The following is a 22,389-nucleotide window of genomic DNA, read 5'->3' as shown; positions in this document are numbered from 1 at the left end:
AGAGGCAGAGGCCATGAGGAACGAGAGCAGCCAAGGCTGGGCTGGCTCAGCTGTGGCTCCACGTGAGCCTCCGGCCACCAGGCCTGGGTTCTCCCGGACAAGCAGGCAGAGGCTCTGGGCAACCCCAGGAGCCAAGGGAACGCGTGGGGGCAGGTCCATCTGGAGCACAGGAAGGGTCTGTGGAAGTCTGCTAGAGCACGACGGGCGATGGATGTCGACTCTAGCATGCACTATACTACTACTACTACTGACACGGCCCTGAAGACAAAGCCACTATGCCACACGACACGGAGGGTCATGACAGCCTGCTCTCTTCCCAGATGGACACAGTCAGGAAAGCTCGTTCTCTGATGCTGACGGGGAGACTCCTGTTCCCTAGAAGAGGTGCCGGAAGACTGTCCACCCCCTAAGGAGTGGGCATGTGGCTTCTCCAAGAGAAGGGCTTCCCCTTACTTCCCCTGACCAGGGGTCTGTCACCAGGCGGAAAGCAGTCGACTCCTTTCACTGTCACACCCACCAAGCTCAGAAAGGTCACACACTCGCTCCCTTTAATTACATGATCCCGTCACCCTTGACTACCGCCCTGGGTAATTAATCCTCAAATGGGATGCCCGTCTGCAAACTGAATGGTACGGTGGCCTCAAATGCTTCTGAACACACTTCCTGATAACCATGGGTCCCTAGGACTGCAAGCAGATCCAACCGGTTCACCCTAAAGGAAATCAACCCTGAATAGTCATTGGGAGGACTGACGCTGAAGCTGAAGTTCCAATACCTTGGCCACCTGATGTGAAGAGCTGACTCATTGGAAAAGACCCTGATGCTGGGAAAGACTGAAGGCGGGAGGAGAAGGGGACGAGAGAGGATGAGATGGCTGGATGGCATCACCGACTCGATGGACAGGACTTAGAGCAAGCTGCAGGAAACAGTGAAGGACAGGGCAACCTGGCGTGCTGCAGTCCGTGGGGTCACAGAGAGTCGGACACGACTGAGCGACTGAGCAACAAAATAACCATGAAAACTTCTTAAGGCCAACACTTACGAGGCACCTTAAGGCCAACCGCTAACGCCCTTAATGCTACAAGGCCAAGGCCAGCATTACCAACGTTCTGTTGCAAAGACAGCCATGCAAGCAGCGGGGGCTCCCCCAGGCAGCCCACAGCAGGGCGTCCAGCACCGCACACGGGGCCGGACCCCCGCCAGTCACCCAAAGAAGGGCACTCCTGACCATTCAGTGGCGGGAGGCTGAAACACGTCTCACAGCAAAAATAAACTGTGCTGCCGGGCTCTGTCACCAAAAATGGGTCAGCCCTCCGTGTGAAGTACAGTCACAGGGTTTCTTCTTCCACTGAGACCCTCTGTGTCTGAGCCCCGACTCCACCACCTGAGGTCTCGACTGCCTATGACATTCCAACCCAGCCTGAGCTCTGGGCCAGAGCAGCCCCCACCCCCGTTACCAGCGTTACCGAGGAGCACGGTTCCGCCACATTCCCTGCACACTGCCTTCTGCCCTCAGGGACAACACTGTTACACAGCAGATCACACTACCTGCATAATCTTATATTCTGTTCACTGTACTTAACATGAAAAAATGAGCTGACATTGTTTAAAGCCCCCTGTGCGCCTGTAAGAATTAGAAACGGACCCACCACTGGCGTCTGAGGTGTCGGTGCACGGCTACACACTTAGGCTGCTTGCGGCTTACTGCTAAATAAAACATCCTATGAAAATATCCTCGCACAAACATCTCTGAAATCATCTCAGGTAATGTTTCTGGGGTGGATTTCAAGAAGCAGAAATACTACACTAAAGGCTTGAGTGTCTTCAGCATTCTACCAACAGTTTCTCTTTTGAGAAGCTCTCTGGTTCTGCAGGTGAGGAGCATGAGGGTGGCCGTCCATCAACAGCAGGCGAATCCAGAGACCGGGAGCCGACAGCGCCTCCCAGACCCACCGGGGGCGGCAAGGCCACGCCCCAGGGGACGCTGCGACTGTGCCCGCCGAGGCATTCAGATCCCTGGGGGCACAGAGTCAGGTGGGAATCCCCCCCTACCCAGTCTGGGGCAATTTACCTCTAGCAGCTCAACCAGGCACCCCAAGTGAGTATCAGAGAAAAGTCAACCCGGATGATTCCAACTCTGAGACACTGGGAAGATCGGGGTTCCCAGGGGTCGGGGGTAGGGCTCAGGGTGGCAAGGAATGAACAGGCACAGAGGATTTTCAGGGGTGAAACAGCTGATGCTATAATGACGGATCCACAGCAGGTTCAGGGAACGCTGCAGTGACCCCTGGACTCCGGATGGCCGTGTCAGCCAGGCTCTCCTGGTAAACTGTGTCCCGCCTGCTGAGTGGTGCTGAGGAGGAGGGGTTCTCACCTGTGTGGGGCAGGGGCTACAGGGGGCTAGCTCCCTCTCAAGGGCACGGTCAACTTAAACTGCGCTGAATAATAAAGTCCAGTTTGACAACGTGTCCAAAGAACTAAAGAAAACTATGCTTAAAAAATTTTTTTAAAGTATGAGAACAATGACTCAAATACAGAATATACTGACCCATAAAACAAATGGAAATTATGAACTGAAAGGTACAATAAATAAAATAAAACTTCACTAGAGGGGCTCAAGGTCAGAAAACTGTGCAAACACAGAAAGACCCACAGAGATTTTACACTCCCTAGAATAGGGGAAAAAAAAAAAGAAGAAGAAAAATGAACAGCACCTCGGAGACCTGGGTGACACCCAGTGCTTGCCAACACATGTTCAGTGGGTGTCCCAGAAGCAGGGGCAGGGAGCAGCCCGAGGACAGCGGTGAGCCACGAAGACCTTGTCCTCTCCCCAGGGCTGTCGTGGCTGGTCTGGACCAGAGCACAGCAGCAGGGGACACACAGCCTCCCCACGCACGCCTCAACCTCCAAAGCTCTGCATTGATGCCTCCACCGCCGACACTCCCCCACCCCAGCTCTCCCCCACCTCTAACACTCCCCCACCCATGGCTCTCCCCCAGCCATGGCGCCCCTCCACCTCTAACATTACCCCGCCCACAGTAACCCCCCACCTCCGACACTCCCCCACCCACGGCAGCCCCCCACCTCTGACATTCCCCCACCCACGGCAGCCCCCCACCTCTGACATTCCCCCACCCACGGCAGCCCCCCACCTCCGACACTCGCCCACCCCGGCACCCCCAAACCTCTGACACCCCCCACCCACGGCACCCCCCCACCTCTGACATTCCCCCACCCACGGCTCTCCCCCGCCTCCGACACTCCCCCACTCCGGCACCCCCCTACTTCTGACACCCCCCAACCAGAGCACCCCCCCACCTGTCATTCCCCCACCCATGGCACCCCCTACCTCCGACACTCCCCCACCCAAGGCTCTCCCCCACCGCCGACACTCCCCTGTCACTGACCCCAAGTCTCTCCCGTGACATCAGCCCGCACTGGCCTCACTCCTGAACGCTGCTCATCTCTCAGGGGGGTTAAAACACCTGTAACTTGTGCAGCTGTCCATGAAGACACGACACGAAGGAGTGTGAAAAGTTGCACACACTGTCTCTTCTGTTCGGCCTACGCGTGCTGTGTGCCCCACATTTACTTTTCCGTGTGATTTATAAACATGGAATCCAGGCAAGCTGAAACTGAGTCCTGGCTTCGTCACTAACTAGATTGTTCACTTTTGTAAAACGAGAGACGGTCCACCAACACTGCACCTGGTGTCCTAACAACCACAGGTTAACGCGTGCTGTTCATGCTCACAGCTCTACGTCAACAACAGTTTGGACGTGAGACTGAAGTCAAGGTGTCCCCTCACCCGATTCAGAGTCAGCAGGCCCTGTGCACGGGGCTCCTCGCCCTGTGTGAGCGCGATTAGAGATGGATGGACCTCTGGAAGGGCGCTGGTCACGCTTCAATCCGAAGAGGACTACACGCCACTGACCGGACCTCCAGAAAGCACAGCCACCTGGTTCCACACCTCACCCGGCGAGAATGGGCTCCTGGAGATGAGAACGGTGCCGCGGGCCGCAGCGGGAGCCCTCCGACGTGACCCTCAGGGGGATGCGGGCGGGAGTCCTCCAACGCAACCCCTGGACGGACGAGGGCAGGGGGTCCTCTGACGTGACCCCCTGGGGGATGCAGGCAGGGGTCCTCTGACGAGACCCCCGGACGGACGCAGGCGAGAGTCCTCCGACGCGACCCCAGGGGGAACGCAGGCAGGGGATTCTCCAACTCGACCCTTGGACGGACGCAGGCGGGAGTCCTCCGACGCAACCCCCGGATGGACACAGAAGCAAGGGGCTCCCACTCCGGGACGTCACTGGGAATCAGAATGGCACTCCTTGCCCCCGGAGCCTCCCCAGGAAAGAAAGCAGCGTCTCACCCAAGAAAGGGGAAGAGAAGGCGGGCCGACGAGTCCACAGCAGATGGAGAAGCTAGGAGCACAGGGCAACTGGCCAGATGTGAGGCTCACTATCACGCTCATTTCTCAAGCTCACAAACTGCTCAGGTTTCAAAAGGCAGCAAGTTTCAGGATTCTGAAACACCTGTCTTCACTATGTACAATGTCCAGATGCTCACCTCTAATTTCGTGCTATTCACATATATACACACATCAATCCCAGGAAAGACTACGGTAACACACAAAATAAACTAAACACTGTACTCATCTAGAGAACTGACAACCTACTCTGAATATGAGCCTAAGGGCACTTAAACCTTTCAGTCACATTATGCACCTTTGTAAAATCCCAAGTTGAAGACTGGAAACCATATGGGGAACTCACCACAGCACCAGGTCATGCAACAGCAACAGGCACAGCTGCGCACACAAACGCAAACACGTGAGCGTGCCACAGAACCACCCCGGGAGAGGGAATCCACGGGGCCGGTGACCCCCTTCTACACGGCAAGCTTCAGAGACGTTGAAAAACCAGTTATTCTTTGAAGCGCCCCTCAGTCACTCACCACATTGTAGTAGCTCTTGTTAATGGCGGTCGTATCGAACCCTTTGGGAGGGCTCTTCAAGGTTCCGGACTTGGGCGACACGGGCTTTTCTGAAATAAAGATGGAGGGCAGGTTCACTCCCGGCTCCAGCCAAGACCACTGAGCGCAGCAGCCCGCACGGCCCGGCCTCTGGCTCCGACTGAGCCCCAGACCACAGGGAGGGGGGACAGAAGTGCATGCGGCCAGGAGGCCCCAGCCCCCACCCCCTCCTCACGGTCAGCTCCCGGGGCTCAGAAATTCCCACGACCCGGCCTCCCCACCCAGCCCAGCCTCCCAGCTCAACGCACCCCTCACAGATTACACACGGCTGCTGTCAACACACAAAAGAACCCATGAGCCATGCGTCAGCTCAGGGCACAGTACGGGGGAAGTCCGACCCCAGCAAATCAGAGGAAAGCGGGCAGACACCCAGCAGCATTAAGACACCAAGACCCCCAGTCTGAGCGTGTCTGGAGGGACCCAGGTCGCAAGAGTGCAGAAGGCCCGCCCAGACGGGCGACAGAGAAGGAGAGCCCCAGGCAGGGCGGCGAGAAAAGCCACTGTCTTCAGGACCTCCAGACGAGAACCAAGGAAAGGGCCACCGTCACTGCAAGGATTCAAGTACATCACAGGACTTTCACCCAATGCCACTCAAGCAAGACTCCTTCGTCACGGGTGCTGAGGGGGCGCCTGCAGCTGCTTCTGGGGCCCTAGATATGTGTGCCCGTGTGTCTGCCAGGCACTGGTTCTGCGAGGTAGGTGTGTCTGTAGCTGAGGTTCTGCAGGGGGGTGTCTATCCCGGGATCTCCAGCTACAGAGGCTGGTAGCGGCCCACGGCTGGCGAGGGGAGAGGGGAAATTCTGACAGGCGTGGCCTCGGGGGCTCGGTTTCCGCCCCCCATGTCCTCCCGCACCCCCTCTGCCCTCCTCCACAGGGCCCTGCCACAGACAGCTGGCGGTGCCTCTGAGCACACCTGTCCAGAACCTCTTTCTGGCAGCATGGCCCTCCAATCCCAAACACCGTCGAGCTCCAGGTCCCAGATCCCAGCTGCTCAGTACTTCCATGAGCTTCTCAGCACCAGAAACCCATAAAAAGCCCAAAGCAAAAGGCCTATCTTTAGCTGTGGGTCCCCCTCCTCCTGTGGAGCGGCTGACCTGAGTCTTCCTTCAACACCTCTCTATAAGGGTTTCCAAACAGGTGAAAATACAGAACAAAACAGAAGGTGCTGTTCCCAGCTGAAAGACTCTCTCTATCCACGGGATGGAAAAGAGAACTCAACGGGAAACAAGTGATTTTTAAGCCATGAGAGACACGAGGAAAACTTCCTCTCAATTCTTATATCTGCATCTCAGCATTTAACTGTGCAAGAAAACCTGATGTTTCCATCTGAAGGAAAAAAATGCCTTTTCTCCTTAAAATCTGCCATCTGGAGAAAGCATATGCAACACCAGTAAAGGGGAGACAGCTGAGCCTAACTACAGCCCTGGGATCAAAAAAAAGTCACAGAAGGCACACAGCAACACAGGTCAAGCAAGGTTAATTCGTGAGAGACTTGAATCTGCTTTCAATTTCTTTAAAGCAAATCATCTGCCAACTGCCTCATTTTATCAATACTTAAGTTTAAGACATACCTCTCAACATCCCAGTTAATAGAATTTAATCTACTATGAGAACTATAAAGAAGATGTTTTTCAAAAGCAAGCTACAGGCTAACGTTCTACAAAAGAAAGAGGCAGGAGAGACCCAGACAAATCACGGTTTAAGTCCAAAGAGGTTGTCTTCTCTCACTCAAAAAAAAAGGAGAGCATACAATGTGTTGGGCGCCAGAAGAATCTCCTGGGCTGGGAGGTGTCAGGAACACACTGTGTGAGGCGCTACCTGAGCCGTCACACGGAGGGGCCCCCAACGTGCCCTCTGCAGAAGGCTCGGTGCCCCCTGCAGGAGACCCGGGAGGGCATGGGCTGGCACTGCAGGGACAGGCTCCAGGAGAGGCGTTCATGGAGGTGCAGGCTGCAGAACCACAGACCTGCAAGCCTGCAGCACCTCTAGAGAGAATCTGGACGTGTTAACGCAACACGACAGAAGCCAGTCACGTAACAGTTTCCACTCGTAACAGAGGAAAACGCACAGGAAACAGATCTTAAAACACGCAGCTTTCCTAGCGTCCTAAGGAAAACAAAACATTCTGCGGCCCATCCAAGATCTAAAGACAAGACTCCACGCCCTGTGAGGAGGGCAGGGGAACCCCAAGGATGGAACAGCGCACCTTTCAGAGCAACTCAGGCAGCCTGTCCCCGCTTTCACGTAATAATCGTTACAAAGCACTGATAACAGAATGTAGACACAGATGTGCTGACAAAAGGGGGCTGGGGACCCTCCCACCAGGTGCAGAAAGGACCGAGGGCTGCAGAGCAGGGCAACATGGGGCTGTCCGGGGCCACGCTGCAGGCAGTTCTGGTGCCGAGCGGCCCGGCCCTGAGCCCCGCACGCCTCCTCAAAGGAAGCCAGCCAGGGAAGCCACTCTGAGGTGGGGGACACAGCCGGGAGAGATCAAATGGAGGCAACCCGCCCAGTGTGTGATCCAAAGCCACACCTCCTGAGGACCCTTGGGGTTTTCCAAGGGCGAGAAGGCTCTCAGGGACCCAGAAGCCAAGGTCAGCCGTCTCTGCAGGAGTACTTCCGCGGCCCAGGGAAAGGAGGCACCCACTGAACAACCAGCCATCAGAGAACAGCCAAACAGAAAACAAGCTCATCAAGAACTCGGGCGTCAAGCGAGTGTAAACAGGAAACACACAAGGGGACCAGTCCTGAGATGCAGAAATAACACGGCCATCTAGGAGGCTTATCACACGCGCGCTGAAAACGCCTCCAAAGAAACTGGGGCCCGAATGAGTGAAAAGGCACCACGAACACGAAGGACATCTGGAAAAGAGGGAAACAGCCTCTAGAAATGAGCCCTGCGGTCTAAGATGAAATCCTGGTGGACAGGCAGGGCGGAGGGAAGCGGGTGGGGAGAGATCTGAGCAGCGGGCTGCAGGTGAATGTGGGCCATACATCATGAGGAATGCCAGGACATCGGGTCAACGTGTCAGAGACGAAACCCGACCGGGCCCACGTGGCCCTGGACTTGGGGCTCCCGAGCCCGCGGCGCCCACGTTCCACCCGCTGGAGGGCAGCGCCAGCGCTCCAGGACGAGCCTCCTGGCGGCCGGCCTTCCACCCCGCAAATTCAAGAAACCATCGCACGTGTGTCTGTGTGTGTAAAACACACATTAACTGCGTGAATAAAATGAGTTCACATACCAAGAGTCTGCAGAGAAAATGTTCGGGGACGCTGACATACACCACGCTGACATACACCTTCCGTCAGACAGCACATACTCAGGAAGGACTCCAATGCGTCCGCAGAGAACTCTGAAATATCCTCCTGCAGACCCCTGCAAGAGGTCTGAGGAACTCGATCTCTGAGGGAGCGTTCCTGTCTTCACAGGGACTATTTCAAACCAGAAACCACACTCGGGCCCCAGGCGCAAACAGAGCACTGCCGTCTGCAGCCACAAGGGGGCAGGAGAGCGCAGCCACGCGTTTGCCGGAGAAGCCAGACAGAGCTCACCTGGAGACACGCAACCCCAGGGGACATCACAGAGAAGGAGACCTCAGCTTTGTGTATTCAATAAAAATATCTGTAAACCAAATCAAAACTTAACACAGAGAAAAACTCCTGCCACAACGGCCACTTAGAGGAAGGAGTCTGTATGCTGGGGCCTGGCACATTTTGTTCACAGAAAATGAAGGATAAATTACACTGCAAATCACAACCTTTATGTCAAACCTGTTCTTTAAAACAGAGAAATCTATTCCAAAATCACAAAGTCATACAAATTACCAAAAAAAAAAAAATGCAATTACACAAGTGTTACCATGACGCTGGATTTTCATTCTTAACTGTTACAAAGCGAAACAGTAAAAACGTGGTTTCACGTCTCTCCTTCTCAAACGCCCACATTTAAAATCAGGCAGGCACAGCTTTCCACAGAAAAGAGTCAAGTAATCGGAGGACACTAGGAACGGAAACTTACGCCTCAAAGCAGTTATTCCTTTAGCTCGACAATCAAATAAAACACCACCCAGACTAACAGACGGAGAAGGCAATGGCAATCCACTCCAGCGTTCTTGCCTGGAGAATCCCAGGGACGGGGGAGCCTGGTGGGCTGCCGTCTATGGGGTCGCACAGAGTCAGACACGACTGAAGCGACTCAGCAGTAGCAGCAGCAGCCTAACAGATGACTCACTTGAGCAAACATGCCATTCTCTACGTTTTAAAACTAAACAGGAAAACAAGGAAAGTTTTCAGTTACTTGAGTCTCAGTGCGGCTTGAAAACTAGGGATTCCATGTGAGCCCTGCAAGGAGCTGTGTGACAGCAAGGCAGTTACACACATACAACTAAAAGGGCCTCAAACACACACACACACACACACACGACTAAGTCAGAGAAACAGGAATTACAGGCAGAACAAAGTGATGCGGTGACTCCTGACACAGGTACCTCATAAAAATGAGATGGCTGGTTCTTAGAGCTGTGTCTGCCCACTCCCCACGGTGCTAACTGCTCCCCCAGAAATAGGGTAAGAGTAGAACACGCCTGCCAGGCTGCGGGACACCCAGAGGCCACCACAGACGACACTGACCACACGCACGTCCACCTGAAAACAACCCCATCGTTGCAGTGTCATTTCTAAAGATTAACTCTGGAAACTTCAGGTAGAGAAATACCTGGAAAGGAAACATTTGTACTCATTCATACTTTTACTATGATGCCTCAACATCAAACCAGAATTTCCATTTAAAAGAGATATTCACAGTAGAATTCAAGAAGCCCAGACCCAACAGATGTCTACACAATCAGCAGAACCCACTCTTTACGGCTTGTTCCTTTGCCAGCTCCGAGACCCTCTCGGGACACGCCCCTCAGCCAGCACTGTGATTCTTGAGGGTGTGCCCATCACCACCTCTGTGACCCCTGGGGCAAGCCCCTCCGCCAGCTCTGTGGCTCTTGAGAGCGTGCCCATCACCAGCTCTGTGACCTCCTGGATCCCCTTCGTAAATGGAAAGACCATGTCACTCTCAACCTCGCCCCACAAAGGGCCCAGCGCTCTCTTGGCCCCAGAAGGACTGCTCGGCCTCCCCAGCACTCAGGCCCAGGGGCCAGAGCCAGGGCTGCCCCCGGACAGGCTGGCGGCGACTGGCAAGTCCAGCCAAGCTGCAGACTAAGGCACATTTCCCAGCAGCCGTGTCTGTAATGCAGGCAGCTGGACGTCAGCGCCGTACCCTCGGCTGGTTCTGCCCAGGGACAGATTAACCGGAGGGTGTTCAGAGGAGGGCATTATTTGCACCCTATTTCCTGAATATTCCAACAACACTGTCTTCTGGGGCTGTGGTGAGGACTGAAAGTCACATATAAAAAGGACTTTATATAGGAAGCAGAACACAAAAGCTTGGCTATTACTGTTAACTGTATTCTAATGATAACATTCAGAAAACTAAGATCATGGCATCTGGTCCTATCACTTCATGGGAAATAGATGGGGAAACAGTGGAGACGGTGTCAGACTTTATTTTTCTGGGCTCCAAAATCACTGCAGATGGTGACTGCAGCCATGAAATTAAGACGCTTACTCCTTGGAAGGAAAGTTATGACCAACCTAGATAGCATATTCAAAAGCAGAGACATTACTTTGCCAACAAAGGTCCGTCTAGTCAAGGCCATGGTTTTTCCAGTGGTCATGTATGGATGTGAGAGTTGGACTGTGAGGAAGGCTGAGCACAGAAGAATTGATGGTTTTGAACTGTGGTGTTGGAGAAGACTCTTGAGAGTCCCTTGGACTGCAAGGAGATCCAACCAGTCCATTGTGAAGGAGATCAGCCCTGGGATTTCTTTGGAAGGAATGATGCTGAAGCTGAAACTCCAGTACTTTGGCCACCTCTAATGAAATGTACCTTATATAAATGTGTAACCACAAAATAAAAACTAACAGACGTGACAGGTTTCTCCTCACAAACGGTAAAGAACAGAGTGAGTCTGTTTTCAACCGCTGGTGTCACGACGGCAGGAGACGCTGGCCTGAGTGTGGAGCCCCTTCTCCAGCACCCCCGTGTGGCCAGGCTCTCACCCTCCGCCAGGGCCGGGCCACGCCCAGCCGGGCGCCAAGCCCATCCCCGCCCCGGCCCCGCCCCCGGCCCCGCCCCGCCTCCATCCCCCGCCCCGGCCCCGCCCCGCCCGCCGACCACTCACCGCTGGGCTTGACCTCGCGCACGTAGTTGCTGGGGAACCAGCCGGTCCTGCCGTTGTGCGTGCCCTCCCACCAGCCCCCCTCCTCCACCCGCGTCACGTGGATGACGTCGCCTTTTGCGAAGGACAGCTCGTCTTCATTCGTCTGCTGGAAGTTAAACTTGGCTCTGACGACCAGCTGATTGTTGCTGTTGTCGGTCATGTCCTACAGGGGGAGAAGGGAGAGAGACGTCATGAAGACAACGGCGTCTCCGTCGCTACAGTCAGACCGGGTGCAACTCAGCACCACAGCAAAGCCGCTCGGCACACGCGGGGGTCGGCTGGAGACACGGGAGTCCCTGCCCCGCAGCGCGCCCCGACCACCACCCAGGCCCCAGCCCGGAGGAAACCCCGTTAACCGCGGCAAGGCCTTACTCGGGCCACGTTTGCCCGCACGAACACTCCACACACATGCACAGGCCCCTGCGCTCCACAGCCTCGGGGCAGGAGCCAGGCCCTGAGTCTCACCGACCCCCGTCCACAGTCAGGGTCCAGCAGGAACCCCGCAGACGCCCGGTCAACGAGCCTGGCCCCAGAACCACAGCCTACGACCCTCAGCCAGGACCGCGGCCTAAGACACAGATGTGAACAGGATCCCGCATCTTCCAACATGCTCTCATAGTGTCTTAAAAATCAAAGATGCCCCTTGTTCCACGAATAAACAAACTCGAGCTTGACTGAGAAGACACAGATACCAACACTGAAGTGAAGCTCTCTCAAAACAGACGAATAAAACAGGAAACCTCAGAAATGGGGCAGAACTTACAAAACTTACTCAAACTTAAATAGTGAAAAACAAAGAAAACTATGAGATCCCCGGCGACCTGTGAGAAATGACAAAGATCTGACATTGGAACCAAAGTCTTGGAGGAGAAAGGACACTGCTAAAAAGGAGTCTAAGAAGCACAGCTCAGAGTGTCCCAGGTGTGACAAAAGACACAAGCACACACGTCCAGAAGCTGAGTGAACCCCAAACAGGAAACAAGATATCTGGACCAATTCACGTCATACCTAAACGTCAGAAAACTAAAGACAAAGAGTTTAGTTATTGCAGAGACGCAAGAACAGCACCCTTACTCAAGACATTAGTGTAAGACCACTCCGCCAAAACGGGACTAACCGAGAGAAAATGAGGATGGAGGCAGTGGAGGGGTGGACTCGGGTCGCAGCGAGCCCACAGGTGCTGGTCAGAGAGGCCGAGGGGGCGGCCTGAGGCCTCACACGCTCCCGGGGAAGAGGAAACGGAGACACCCTGAGCCGTCTGAAGGCCCAAGAGGAGAGTCGGATAAGGCAGGAGAGTAGACTGCCATCTGCCAGAGGCACACAGAACACCGTCCGGGAAGGCCAGGCCCCACTGAGCCTGAGCCGTAATGATGCCGCGCTGCAGCCGCCGCCAGCACAGGGGCCTCGGGAGGGGCCGGGGCGGGGAGCTCGACGCTGTTCTCACTGCAGGCGTCCACAGCCGCAACGCTGTGCTGTTGAACAACAGGCTTTACACGGGGCGTTTATTAGAGACACAGCCAGATACCTAAGGAACCTGCAGAGAAACTGAAAGTGGCGTCTGACTGACTTTCCCCTAGGAGCAAGTCCCAGAGAATCTCCTGACTCTCCACTGGGTGCGTGTGTCGCCAAACAGGATGAGAGACAGACAGTGCCCAGAGCTCCAGGAGGAGCTGACGTGAGGCCTCAGAGTCCACGTGGATTTACCTATTTAAACATACACTGGTTATCATAAATCGTGTTTACTTAATAATTCAAATCAATGCATCAATCTTCATCTACTGAATTAGACACTTAATGTAAACTTAATATTTAATACCTAAAGTATTGAAAGGTAATGCTGTGAAAGTGCTGCACTCAATATGCCAGCAAATTTGGAAAACTCAGCAGTGGCCGCAGGGCTGGAAATGGTCAGTTTTCATTCCAATCCCACAGAAAGGCAATGCCAAAGAATGCTCAAACTACTGCACAATTGCATTCATCTCACACGCTATTAAAATAATGCTCAAAATTCTCTAAGCCAGGCTTCAGCAACATGTGAACCATGAAATTCCAGATGTTCAAGCTGGTTTTAGAAAAGGCAGAGGAACCAGAGATCAAATTGCCAACATCCGCTGGATCATAGAAAAAGCAAGAGAGTTCCAGAAAAACATTTATTTCTGCTTTATTGACTATGCCAAAGCCTCTGACTGTGTGGATCACAATAAACTGTGGAAAATTCTGAAAGAGATGGGAATACCAGACCACCTTGACCTGCCTCTTGAGAAATCTGTATGCAGATTAGAACTGTATCCAGTTAGAACTGGACATGGAACAACAGACTGGTTCCAAATAGGAAAAGGAGTACGTCAACGCTGTATATTGTCACCCTGCTTATTTAACTTATATGCAGACTACATCATGAGAAACGCTGGGCTGGAAGAAGCACAGGCTGGAATCAAGACTGCCGGGAGAAATAGCAATAACCTCAGACATGCAGATGACACCACCCTTATGGCAGAAAGTGAAGAGGAACTAAAAAGCCTCTTGATGAAAGTGAAAGTGGAGAGTGAAAAAGTTGGCTTAAAGCTCAACATTCAGAAACCGAATATCATGGCATCCGGTCCCATCACTTCATGGGAAATAGATGGGGAAACAGTGGAAACAGTGTCAGACTTTATCTTTTGGGGCTCCAAAATCACTGCAGATGGTGATTGCAGCCATGAAATTAAAAGATGCTTACTCCTTGGAAGGAAAGTTATGACCAACCTAGATAGCATATTCAAAAGCAGAGACATTACTTTGCCAACAAAGGTCCGTGTAGTCAAGGCTATGGTTTTTCCAGTGGTCATGTATGGATGTGAGAGTTGGACTGTGAAGAAAGCTGAGCGCTGAAGAATCGATGCTTTTGAACTGTGGTGTTGGAGAAGATGCTAAAGCTGAAACTCCAGTACTTTGGCCACCTCATGCGAAGAGTTGACCCATTGGAAAAGACTCTGATGCTGGGAGGGATTGGGGGCAGGAGGAAAAGGGCACAACAGAGGATGAGATGGCTGGATGGCACCACCGACTCGATGGATGTGAGTTTGAGTGAACTCTGGGAGTTGGTGACGGACAGGGAGGCCTGGCGTGCTGCGATTCATGGGGTCACAAAGAGTCAGACACGACTGAGCAACTGAACTGAACTGAAAGTATTCAATAAAGGGATCTCTTATAAGCATTTGGAGAAACCCCGGACTGAGCGCTGTCTCCTCAAGCTCGGGGTGAGGGGCACCTGAGAGGTGTGGACCCCGCAGGGAGGCTGCCCTCGCCCTGGTCAGACGCAGCCGCCCGCCACACCTCAGGCTGTGAAGCAGCGCCGTCTCCCCCAGCCGTCCACTCTGATCACAGCACTCTCCTTTCTGCGATGTCCCCTGGCTTTGCAGAGCCCGTCGGGGTGAGGGCTTCCAACAACGGAACGTGACACGTAACAAAGTGAGGCGCAGAGCAGCCCGTGAGGACGTCCAGCTGCCCCGAAGCCCTCTGCCTGCCCACCTGCTGGGCACACACGGGCGGCACCGGGGTGGGACGGGGCAGCAGCGTCAGGAGGCGGCAGAAGACATGGCCCACAGCGTCCCAACAGGCCGGCCAGGCCAGCACCAGGACGCCTCCTGCTTCAGGCAGCGACATCCGCGAAGGCCCAGACGGCAGTGTCAGCGGAGGGCAAGGCGGTCTGGACCCTTCGCTCCTGAGGCGCTCTCAGCCGTCGAGCACCCCCCACCCTGGAGGACGACGTGGGCCACGCCACGCCAGCCCGGCCCTCCCTGGGGGCCACCGCTGCTGGCCCGGCCGCGGCAAAGGGAGGCTTCAGTCAGGAGCATCTCCCCTCGGGTTTCACCCTCCCCTTCAGGTCAGGAGGAGTCTCACCACGCTCCCTCCGAGCGGCTCACTGTGCCCACCACACAGCCGAGCTGGGCGCGGGCTTTCCGTTTCTGGTGTGACAAAACTTCTCTGATGAAACACTAGTCCTACACTTACTATGATCTCAGCAACATTCATCATAAAGGACATTTAACTGAGTAAAATTGTTCAATTGCAATCCAATCCTCATTTACTCAAAAACAAAGCAAACAAAACAAACAGATGACACACGCCACCAGTGAATGGGTCAGGCGGCAGATTTCTCTGCCCAAAGCCTGGTGACTTTTCTTGCATCTTCCACGTGTATTTCATGAAGCAGCTATTTTCAAGGGATCTGGACACCTTCCTTTCTTCCTCTGGATCACGATGCTCCCAACAGGGCCCTCTAAATCCCTCCAGCCCCGGAGGGGTGGACGGTGACACGCGTCAGTCCCCGTGAAGCGCTGACCAGCCGGCACCGAGACACCGCACCCGAGGGGCACTGTGCTGTTCACAAGGTCAGAGACAGGGCTCCGGGGCTTCTCTGAGGGGAAGGCAGCCACGCACGCACAGCAGGAAGAGTCAGCCTGAGCGCGAGCCGCTCAAGAAGAGGCATGAAAATTATACCCCTCCTACAGTTTTCCGTTTTTAACAGTGCTTCGCGACCTAACTCAGATGCATCTCTCTACAAGGCGCAGCTCCAACCGGGCCAACTCTCTCTCCAGGACCCGCGCGTGCTTACAGAACGACCCCCCACAGTGAGCAGAAAGCCCTGGCCTCTCAGGACTGGAAGAGCAGGCTCTCCTCAGACTCGCGTGGCGCGCTCGCTGAGTCTCCAACACAAAATGATGGCTAGGGCGTCGCACGAAGCAGAGTCACAGCAGCGGCTGATGAAGCCAAGGGCCAGGCCGGTGTCTGCCCCGGGGGGCTCGGTGGTCCTCATGCGGACACTCCCCCTTGTCAGCGGACAGGGCGGCTGCCCCCACAGGCTCCGCTCAGCCCTGCGCATCATGGCCCTCGGGCCTCATTCCCGGGGTCTGTGCTCACAGCCTGTCTCCTGGGGTCTGTCCACCCCAAGGGCCCCTGCTTCACCAGCGCTCACGAGGGGGCCCCTCTCACACGCTGCAGCCGGACTCCGCAGTGTGCAGTCACACGCCCATAAAGAGAAAAACCACCTCGAGGGTCTTCCACGGTTAGCCTTTTCTTCATCATCTAAGTACGAGACATGGATTCTTGTGCCCCAACTTCTAATCGTGTGTAGAGCAGGAAAGAAAACACCATGTAAGTGATGAGGAAAACACTTCAAAGCCCACATCCGTCCAGATAAACAGAGGTACATCTTGAAATAAGCCGACATGAAGCGAGACCTGTGATAATCTGGCGATGAGCAAATGCCAGCCCCGAGAGCAGGGGCAAGGCAGCACAGGCACCTGCCCCGTGCCAAGCGCCTCCCGAGCCCCGGCCCACCACCATACTCCCACCGCCGGGACCCCTGCCCACACTTACCAAACTGCGGTACTGGCCCTGGAACAACTGTGAAGTCCGGCCGTGCGCAGGCTGTGGTCCCAGGGAGTCAAAGGACTTGATCCGGTGTGAGGAGGGCCGGGCGCACACGGAGTCACTCCCCAGGCCGATGTCTGCAAGGTCGTCAGGGGGCAGGCTGAGTGCCCTGCTGCCCACCCGCCCCTCGCAGAGAGCAGAGTCCCGGACCCACCCGCACGCACCCCCATTGCCCTTCCCAGGAACAAGCAGCACAGGACATGTAACAGTTCTGTCATCAGGCAGTCTGTTCTGATCCTTTCCTCTCACCTGGGGAAAAACAGGCCTCCCAGTGAATTCCGAGCACCGCCCAGGCCTCGCCCCCTGCACCCCTGCCGCACGCCTGCCCTCGGGCCCAGCGAGCTCCAAGCCCCTGTGGGACCGTGCAGAGAAGGAAAGACGCTGACGTGCAAGAGAAGCCCCTGGCCCTTCTGGCCAGAGCGGCCCCTCAGAGGGCAAGTCCCCCTGCACGAGGGCAGCCACACCTTCCTCACCTCCCAGGGCTGTGAAGGACCAGGGTGTCAAGGGCACCAAAGGCTCGGTCCCTGCTGGGGGTCCGGTCAGGACCACATAACCCACCACCACCCAGCACGTGTAGGTCAGCAGCCTGTTTCACAGATGCAGCGGGATCGTGAAAGCGAGGCCACAAAAAGGCTTTCCAAGGAATCACTGCCCTGAGACGCAGGCCCTGGCAACATCCTGAAGCTGCGTGGGGGCCTTCCATGAAAACATCCCGAAACTGGGGGCCTCCGGGCCCGCTCTTTCTGGCAGGTCTGTCTGGACTGGCTGGCACAGTGTCTGAGGAAATGCGGACTTAGTCATCAACAGCTGAGAGCCAGAGGACTTCCCAGGGAAACAGAGCTTTCCAGCTGCTCTCACAGCGCCCAGGAGGGTACCACATGGTGCACGCTCCCCGACTGCCCAGAGCTAGCAGGGCCCACGCATCTAGGGCTCCTGCCCTAAAACCACGTGGACACTCAGTCCGAAAGCCCCTCCAATTCTCAGGCCCAGATGAGCGCTGGCGGCAACAGCCAGCGCTCACCACCACCGTGGGGCGGGGACCTGGGCAACTACAAGTGCAGAGCAGCGCCCAGAGGACACGCGTGAGGAAGCTGCCCAGCAGCTACCCCTATACCCAGGGCACACTCAGGACTCCTTCCTGCCCCACCGCCAACCTTTCCTCTGTCCAAGAGAAAGGCAAGGATCCGTCCACATGCCCGAGAACACTTCCTTCGAGTGCCAGGAGCAGAGGGGAGCCACTGGCAGGCCTCTCTCAGCAAGGCCGACAGCAACCCTGAAGGGCAGCGTGCGTCTCACACCTGCCGCTGTTTAGTCGCTCAGTCACGCCCGACTCTCTGCGACCCAGTGGGCTACAGCCCACCAGGCTCCTCCGTCCATGGGATGTTCCCGGCAAGAATACCAGAGTGGGTTGCCATTTCCTCCTCCAGGGGATCTTCCCAACCCAGGGATCGCACCCAGGTCTCCTGTTTGGCAGGTGGATTCCCTACCACTGAGCACCCAGGGAAGCCCTTCTTACACCTGAGTTGGCCCTTATGGCTGACATCTGCAAAGGCACGGCCATATGTCACACTGACTTCAAAATCAAACATGAAGAGCAGTAGCCAACAAACGAGAGGCAGAAAGTTCTCACTTGACAAGGCTCTGGCCTCTTGTTTAAGAGCTGAAGAGAGAAGCACCGAGTTCACTCCAGAATGTCCCAGCAGCTCTTTGTAAAGAACAGCGCTCTGCGTTCTGCACCCAGGGGCATCAAGAACACACGAGAAACACGTCTTCACCTGACGGGGTGAGAGCGATGGCACGGGTGCCCTGGAGACACGGCCCCGGACACGGCCCCGGCCCCGGCCCCGGCCCGTGTCGAGCCCCGCACTCCCGCCACAATGACTGAGCATCGCCACCTGGCAGATGGAGCAGAAGCATCCTCCGGGGCCCTCTTCTCACCTTCTGACCCTGGAAACGGACACCTCCAGGGCGAGAGCTGACCTGCCGTCTCTCCCCCAGCCTCGCATGAGGTCTGTATCTACCGAAGCTGCTCCTGCCTGCGGCCCGAGCGCACATCCAGCCCCAGGACAGAACGTCAGCCGCGGCCCTGGCAGCCGGGGGGCACCGAGGTGGGCCGGGGCGTGGAGTCCCGGGGGAAGCACTGCTATCAGAGCCAGCCTGGCCACACACGGCCAGCCGCCCCCTTGCTGCATGCTCACATCAAGCCCACCCCTTCACTGGGGGGGGGGCCAGGAGGCAGCATGCTGCCTGACGGATAACCTCCTCGAAACGCCACAGACCTCCTCCTGCAAGGCCTCCTCTGGGTGGAGTGCTGACGCCCGTCTAGGAGCCCACTTCTCCTTCAGGATCCAGACTTTCACCCTCGTCTACACTCACTCACCTGGGTCCTAATTCAGCGTGACCCGAGGTGCTGTCACTGCAACAGCCAAGAGTCTCCACTGCAGGCCACGGTCAAGCACGGAAGCCCCGCCTGGACCTGTGGGGGCGCAGGCTGCTCTGGGTGGCGGGGCAGCCCCCTTAGCAAGCAGGCGACGCCAGGGCCCCGGGGGTGGTCCCTGGGGCCCATTCCTCCCTGCACAGTGAGGGGGAGAGCGCCCCCATCTGAAGGGCCAGGACAGCCCACGAGTGCGCCCGTGGACGAGGCCCCTCTGCTGCTCGCTCAGGCAGAGGAGGGGAAGCACCGAGACACACGAGGACCCGAAGAGGAAGAGCTGCTCTAACAAGGAAAAAGGATACCATCACAGCAAAGCCACAATCAAGAACTTAGCGAGATCCTTTCTAAGCTCGGTAACGTTCACCCTGTCTGTGACAGAAGGGCAAGGTCTCTACCCCAGCTCCCCTCCTTTCAAGTTCAGTAGAAAGACACTTACCTGCTGTTACTTTATTCAGCGTCACTAGGGAGCTGAGGACCTTGTTGAAATTCTGCCCCTGATACAAATCGTTTGCATCAAACGTCTGCAAGGGAAAGAGAACAAGCAGGATTAGCCGAGCCCGGCACCAGGGCGGGACGTGGCGGTTCTGTGCAGCGGGAGGAAGACAGCGGGCTTTGCAGGTGAGACCCGGGCAGGGGCACCCCAGGAGCTCAGCTTCCAGGAGGCCAGGCCACTCTGCTCCTGGGGCTGAGTCCATTTCTGAACCACCCTGCCCCACCCTCCTAGTGACATGGGGCACTCCTGGCACTCAGAGAGGGCTCTTCTCCTTAGACTGAGGCCAAGGCCGCCAGGCACACCTACAACACACTTCCTCTCCGGGTCACAGCCCAGGCCAAAGTCAGGAGCAGCCAAAGGAAAGCCCAGACACCAGAGTGGACACAAGGGTCGAGGGAGAGGAAGCGGGGAGGCAGACTCCAGAAAGAGGGGCGCCTCCACCCCAGAGACCAGGGACACAACCGCCCAGGAGCCAGAAGAGAACGCGCGTCGGGCTGCCCAGACGCAGCCCATGGTCTCGGACGTGTGCACAAACACCACGGGCTGAGACACACACGCCTCACTCCCAAACGCTGTCTGAAGATCACACACAGCTTTGGATCACTAGATAACAACTCCTCCCCACCAAGAAATTCAACCATCAGATGATCCACAACTCTGTGCCAGAGAAAATAGAGAAAGAAAATTCTTTCAGAGATGCAATTAACAGAAAGATGTGTTCATGTGCCAAAATGAAAACTAGGGCTACATGCTTCAGAGATTCTCTCACTGGGCAAAGATGAACTCCGGTGGCCAGCCACCCCAGGAATGGCTTCCTCTGCAGGCCGCCTGCCACCTCTGCCCCAGCTGGTTCACGGTTCCTGCGTCTCACATCCTGCCAGGAAGCCCGGCTCCTCTTCCTGCCTCCCACCCCCTGCACAGCTAACTCGTACTCGCCTGGCTCCCGCAGCCCTACTCCCCCGGCGGACTCAGCACAGCCAGCGAGGCCCTGGCACACTGCACGGTCCCTGTGCGGGCTGCCCCAGAAACTGAAACCCGCGCAGCAGACCTCACACCCCACATCCAGAGGACAGCCCGCGCGCAGTAAGAAGGCACCGACCCGCCCGGCTCCCACCATCCCCACCTCCCCCCCCCCACAGCTCAGAATGTCTCTGTGAGGACAGACCCAGGACACAGGGCTGCTCCAAATCTCGATAGTCACTGCCGCCTCCGGTCCCGTCTCCTGCTTTAACTTCTGAGATAAGTAAACATCCTCGTGAGGTGTGCTTATTTAGACATGAACCAAAGAAAGAAAACCCAAGAGTTGAACAACCAGCTCCAGAAAGGAGGCCATTAAACCCAAGTTGAGAGAAGAACGCGAACAGAGCTGGGAGAGGGGAAGAGAGTCGTGAACTCAGACACCCAAGCACTCTGCGACGCTGCTCACGCCTTTCTCGTGGATGGAGCAGGAGATAAAACATTCGTGATGCCAGATCCTGCCCACCTGTGAAAACAAGTACCCCTTAGGACAGTCCCTGGAATCCCCGTGTGACAGACTATAGTTAAGTCAGAGGAGCCGTGACCCAGGCGGACGTGTGCAGCTACATCTGCAATGGGCTGGCTGAGTTCTTTATTAAAAGGAGGGCCCTGAACAGGCCTCCGCTCCCTTCTGTCAGAACACAAAAGTTCCTTCTCCTGGAAAAGGTGGGAGGAGGCGGTCTCAGCTCTCAAATCCTAATTCTGGAGCTTGGAAAATTCAAATTGTAGTATTCTGCAAGAAGAAATATACATAAAAGTATTTACTAACCTTCATCGTGGTGAGGCAGAGAGTCACAAAACCCAGAAAAACAGGATGTTGAAAGCTGAAGTTTCCTGTTATTCCAGAACTATATATCTTACTTGGACACCAGGAAGCGTCTGGTTGGCTGAAGCAGCCCACCAATGGGCTCCAAAGTGATGTCAGAACTTAAGTGAATTCACACACACGCCACACTTCTCAACAGGAAGCTACACAATGAGACCAGACAAGCGCCTGCCACCGAGAGGGAGACGCACATTCTGAGTCAACAGATGTTTTGACTAAAGGGCTCCTCTAGAGAAAGATAACCAACTACTTCCTGAGACAGGAGTCTATTCAACAAAAGAAAAAACCTTAGGGTTCAGAGAAAATGGGAATAAGGGTTCACACAGCTACCCCGGGGCACTCACGCTTCGGAGACAAGCCCGCCTGCCCGTGGGCCCTCTGCTGGTGGCCACCTCAGTCCGTCAGGGCCCCGAGGCTCCCAAACAGAAGGCCACCCGCCCAGCGTCCCAGCCCCACCTGTGCAGCAGAGAAGGCAGGTTCTCGAGCACCCAGAACCCGGAGCCGCCAAGCGCACTGGCCATGACGCTGCACGGGAGGGCTAAGCCAGACCATCACTTGCCTGAGCCAAGCTCGACCTCCCAGCCGTCACGCTTGCTCCCTACACCACCCTCTGACACGCTCTTTCCTCACACTTAGCATCACACGTGGTTCAGGCTTGTTCCCTGAACTAACACCGGACACAGGAGGGCCCACCCGTCCCCAAGGAAGAGATGAGGCGCCACACGCCAGCCACCACCAGCACCCACAGCGGGGCGATGCGGGCAGGGTGGCCCGCCCACCAGAGCAGGAGCTCTGAGGCCCCCGGCCAGAGGATGACCACGCTGCCCTCCAGCTCCCGTCTAACCACAGTCTCCCAGCCTCTACTCGGCCCCTCCCCAGACGTGGGGTGGGCGCC

General features: G+C 55.9%; 1 protein-coding gene across 14 annotated transcripts in view; it reads right to left on the bottom strand.

Annotated features, from left to right (window-relative positions):
* Window positions 1-22,389, bottom strand: part of ARHGEF7 (Rho guanine nucleotide exchange factor 7) — a 103,170-nt gene that overhangs the window by 41,707 nt on the left and 39,074 nt on the right. For 10 of the 14 annotated variants that reach the window (XM_086328692.1, XM_086328686.1, XM_086328687.1 and 7 more), the window contains 4 exons: window positions 19,595-19,679; window positions 16,671-16,801; window positions 11,271-11,472; window positions 4,960-5,048 (listed from right to left, as the gene is read on the bottom strand). In XM_086328692.1, the coding sequence (XP_086184818.1) occupies window positions 4,960-5,048; window positions 11,271-11,469 (288 nt within the window). In that variant the 5' untranslated portion in view covers window positions 11,470-11,472; window positions 16,671-16,801; window positions 19,595-19,679. Of the gene's footprint in view, window positions 1-4,959; window positions 5,049-9,524; window positions 9,682-11,270; window positions 11,473-16,670; window positions 16,802-16,973; window positions 16,997-19,594; window positions 19,680-21,437; window positions 21,548-22,389 lie in introns of those variants that run through there. The other 4 variants (XM_086328685.1, XM_086328688.1, XM_086328696.1 and 1 more) reach the window with 3 other exon arrangements.

Source organism: Bos grunniens, chromosome 12, assembly GCF_055505025.1.
Source record: "Bos grunniens cultivar Pamir isolate PY7600 chromosome 12, Bosgru_T2T1.0, whole genome shotgun sequence".
Taxonomy (NCBI): domain Eukaryota; kingdom Metazoa; phylum Chordata; class Mammalia; order Artiodactyla; family Bovidae; genus Bos; species Bos grunniens.
This window is presented reverse-complemented; position numbering and strand designations above follow the sequence as displayed.